A 4,206-nucleotide genomic window follows, 5' to 3' on the forward strand; every position below is an offset into this window, starting at 1 on the left:
TCAGGGTCACCCTGCCCCAGCTGCTGTCCTGCCAGAGGGGCACTTGTTTCCCTGCACAAGCAGCAGGAGTGACAGAGGGTAGCAGCCCCTCTAAGCTAACTTGGGAAGGAAAAGTGTTGCAGAGATCCCAGGGAGGGAGCACATTCCCGGGGCGGGGGGCTGTTTGCCATGACTCCAATTCAAGGACTGGGCTAGCTTTAATAGGAAGAGCAGGGCAAGGGAAGGGTCAGCCCACTCAGCCCAAAGCAAGAAGAAAGTGCATGAGCATTTCTCCTCCCCTCATGGCTGGAAGAGGATACACTATAGCTACTCCCAGAGGTGCCAGACCAAGTCCAGGGGCACCCAGAGCCTGGGCACATTGTCCACTCCTCCCCAGGCAGGAGGAAGCTGGGCTGTTGGGCACATGCAAATGATTCGGTGGACCCAGCCTAGAGATGGCCTCCCTGATTCAGAGGCATGAACTCACCTGCCCTTTTTACCTCCTTTCCAATGAGGTCTCCAGCTTGCCACTGAAAGGCCACAGCAGGTGACACACAGAGGAGCAGGAGGAGACCCAACCCAGACAGATTAGATGGGGAAGGCTGCAAGGAGTGACCCCACTGCCCACTGAGGGTGGGTGGGAAAGGGCGTAGCCACAGCCAGCCCTGACTGACACCAGGGCAAGACCAGACCTGTCCTTAATGATATTCCCACTCTGATGTGCCCTATGCCTCAGGCAGCTAGCACCTGTCTGCAGTTTATAAAGCTCAGCTTAAATCAGAGGTTAGGGAACTCCTTTAGGGTCACAGGGAAGCAATGCAAAAGGTAAATCAAGGACAGCTCCAGCAGTCAACTTAAATGCTTTTATTGACAATGTCTCTGAACAATAATAAGCAAACAATGCTTAAGTTTCATCCAAATTCACTTTCCACATGTCAAAAAAGACCTCAAGGTAGAAAAAAATAAAATAAAAATATAAATATCTGAGAATCCATCTTAATAAATAAATTAAAAACACAATAAAAACGTTTTCATGGAAAACTTATGTCGGAACATTCAGACCACCTCAACAATGCATGATCAGTAAAGTTACAATGAACATCGATGTAGAACTACAGTACATGGATATAGCTATTTATCTACCTACTAGAAAATAAAATAGAGTCTCTTTTCCCCCCAGGTAAGATGGGTCATTGCTAAGTCATCAGAACACGATATTGCCAGGAACACAGTAGTTATTGTTAATCAGCTGCACTAGATACAAGTTGGAGATACCCAGCACCAGGTTAAATTCCAATCATTGAAAACCAAGAGATTAATTAGTTAATGCTAGTGATACTAAGGAGGGGAGGGAGTCACCTACCCAGCCATGTGGGACATGCTACAGACTACCAGCTCTCATGGATGGGCCGTTGGGGACGAGACAAACTCCATGCGATTTGCTACATCTCTGGAAGAGGTACGAGGCCTCGGTGCGGGGCGCTCTGCCAGGCCCCAGGGTGCCAGGCCAGACAGGGGGGGTGGCGGTGGCGGGGCCCTCCCCAGGCCCGGGGAGCCCCATGGGGCACAGCGGCGAGTCCGGGGTGGGGGGGGTGGTGCGCGGGCAGGGGAGGGGGCCCGGCAGGTCAGTCAATGCTGGAGCCCCTCACAAGGCCAGGAGGGTGGGGGAGCTGAGGGAGTCGGACGAGGGCTCATTGCTGCTGCTGCCCTTCCGGTGCGCGGCAGCGCAGCTGGGGAAGGCGTCCGCCTCGGGGTAGGTGAAGACGAAGGTGGAGGTGTAGGTGCTGGGGCACGGGGTGCAGGTCACCACGGGGGTGCAGAGGGGCTCCAGCTCGCCGCTGGTCCCGGTGCCCAGCGACTCCCAGTCCGACGCATAGAAGGAGGAAGCCCCGGGCAGGTCCATGTCGGGCACGGAGCGGGAGGCCTCCCGCGGCCCCGTGGAGAAGAGCAGCTCGTCGAAGGGCTCAGCCTTGAGCTCCAGCCCGCTGCCGCCGGTCTCCTTGGGTGGTGCGGCCGGCGGCGCCTCAGCCATCAGCGGCAGGGTGAAGGCGGCCTCCTCGGCCACGGCGGGGCTGGGGCTGCCCAGGTCCAGCGCGGTGGCGGCCACCAGCTCATCAGAGAAGCGCAGCTCCTCGGGCATCTTGCAGGCGGGCCGGTGGGCCGCCAGGATGAACTCCAGCTTCTCCTTCTCCTTCAGCAGGTTGGCGATCTCTGCCTGCAGCGCAGACTTCTCCTCCTCCAGCTGGTCGGTCTCCTGCAGAGAGCGCGGGGTTGTCAGCCAGGGCCGGCATTCCCGCCACGGCTAGAGTCCCCCTCCTCCTGCCACCCCCCCCCCCGCCTCCCGGGCGGCACTTACCGCCTGCAGCGTGTCGGTGAGCTCCCGCCGCCGGTTGCGGCACTTGGCCGCTGCCATCTTGTTCCTTTCCCGGCGGATCCTTCTCTTCTCCTCCTCCTCGGGGGACAGCTGGGGGCAGAGAGACGCCGCTCAGTCCCGCCGCCAGCCCGGTGCCCCCCGGGCCGGGGCGGCCGGCCGGCCGCGCCCCCCTCCCCCACCCCCCCATGCCCCCCCCCCCCCCCCCGCCCCGATAACCCCGGTCCCCGCTCACCTGCTCGACTTTGCCCCTGCGACCGATGCTCTGCCCGCGGCCGCCCGGCGCCTTCAGCACTGCGGGGCGAGAGTAGGCGGCGGGGGCGGGCGCCGACACGCCGTAGGGGTGCCCGCAGCTCTGGGAGGGGGCCACCGAGGAGATGAGGGTGGGCTGCACCAGCCACTGCAGGCTGGGGCTGGTGGAGATGGCCGTCACCGTGGGCACGAAGCTGGCGCTGGAGACGGCCAGGTCGGTGCAGAAGTCCTGCGGGACAGAGGAAAGGGGGGGGCTGCCGTCAGCGGGGCGCCCGGACCGCTCCCCGCCGCCCCCGGGGCCGCACCGGCCGCGGCGCCGCACTGTCAGCGCCGGCTCCACACGAGAGCGGCCTGTTATAAATATCTCTGACGTCCGCGCTGACGCAGACGCTGCTCCGGAGTCTCCTCAATGAACTCGCGTTTTATCAATGAAGCCGCTTTACACACCCGCCGCAGAGCGCGGCCCCGGCCACGGCTCCCCCCCCCCGCCCGCCCCGGCACCGGGGCCGCTCCCCCCGCCCGGCCCCCGGCCCGGGGGCAGCCCGCCGCGGCCCGCCCTCCTCCGCGGCCGCTGCCGGGCCCCGCGCCGCCCGCTCCCGTCCCGCCACCCCGTCCCGTTCCCTCCCGGGTTGCTCCCGCCCCGCGGCGAGGGCGCAGCCGGCGTGCCCGGCGCCTCACCTGCGGGTTGACGGGGGAGCCCATGCTGGAGAAGGAGTCCGCCGGCGAGGGGTAGTAGGTGAGGCTGTCCCCGGCCGGGGAAGCGCTGCTGCAGCGGGAGGAGGGCGCCTCGTACTCTCCGGCGAAGCCCTGGTACATCATGTCGGCTCGGTGCGCGCAAGCCGGCGGTGCGGGGCGATGCGGTGGTAGCGGAGCGCCCTTGGGGAGGAGGCGAGGAGGGGGCCGGCTACGTGCGTCCCTCTGTCCGGTCCGCGCCGCGCGTCTCTCCGCTCCGCCGCCGGGGCTGCCTCTGCTGCTGGATTACCGCGCGGCGCCTCCCTTTTATACCCTCCCGACGACGTCACTGGGGACGCGCCGCCCGCGCCCGCGGGGGGGTCGCTCGCCCCGCGCCCGCCCCGCGTCACCCCCGGGGCCGCTCCGCGCGCGGCCCGCCGCCGCCTGCCGCGGAAGAGAGCCGCGACGAGGGGCGGGGGGCGGTCGCCGGGACGGGGGGAGCCCCGCGGGCGGCGCGGGGAGGGGCGGCGGCGGGGTTCCCCCCCCCGCGCGGAGTGGTACGGCCGGGCTCGGGAACCCACTGACGCAGATATCCTTATATGGGATACATCCTGTGCGAGGGGGCGTGACTGACGGGAAGCGCTCCAGGCTGCAGCCAAGTGCGGCGGGCGGCGCGCGGGGCGGGACGGGACGGAACGGAACGCGGCGCGGCGGCCCCCCCACCCCCACCCCACGCGTGGCGAGACCCCGCCGAGGGCCCCGGCGGACCGACGTTGCCCCCGCGGACGCCGTCCCGCCGCAGGTGACACCCTCCCCCTCTCCGCGGGGGGGGGGGAGCCGGCGGCACCGCGGCTCGGCGGGGCCCCCGCGCAGCCCCGCCGCGGAGCAAGGTGCTCCAAGGGACGTGGCAAAGCAGGGACGGGGGCCGGGCC

The 4,206-nt window shown here is 66.4% G+C and overlaps 1 protein-coding gene across 1 annotated transcript; it reads right to left on the minus strand.

Annotated features, from left to right (window-relative positions):
* Positions 1–828: 828 nt before the first annotated feature.
* FOS (Fos proto-oncogene, AP-1 transcription factor subunit) lies at positions 829–3,588 on the minus strand. The gene is made up of 4 exons (XM_075030143.1): positions 3,281–3,588; positions 2,586–2,831; positions 2,336–2,443; positions 829–2,233 (listed from the first exon to the last, which is right to left on the minus strand). Exons 1-4 carry the CDS (start codon positions 3,419–3,421, stop codon positions 1,625–1,627), a joined length of 1,104 nt encoding a protein of 367 aa, XP_074886244.1. The 5' UTR covers positions 3,422–3,588; the 3' UTR covers positions 829–1,624.
* Between the last annotated feature and the right edge of the window lie 618 nt (positions 3,589–4,206).

The sequence above is a fragment of the Buteo buteo genome, chromosome 6 (genome assembly GCF_964188355.1).
Source record: "Buteo buteo chromosome 6, bButBut1.hap1.1, whole genome shotgun sequence".
Lineage (NCBI taxonomy): Eukaryota > Metazoa > Chordata > Aves > Accipitriformes > Accipitridae > Buteo > Buteo buteo.

Bases quoted from the DNA above. Each gene is read 5' to 3' on its own strand.
- FOS (XM_075030143.1), bottom strand. From the start codon at position 3,421: ATGATGTACCAGGGCTTCGCCGGAGAGTACGAGGCGCCCTCCTCCCGC. The intron at 2,832-3,280 runs GTGAGGCGCCGG...TCTGTCCCGCAG, and splicing joins GCTCCCCCGTCAACCCGCAG to GACTTCTGCACCGACCTGGC. The intron at 2,444-2,585 runs GTGAGCGGGGAC...CTCTGCCCCCAG, and splicing joins GCAGGGGCAAAGTCGAGCAG to CTGTCCCCCGAGGAGGAGGA.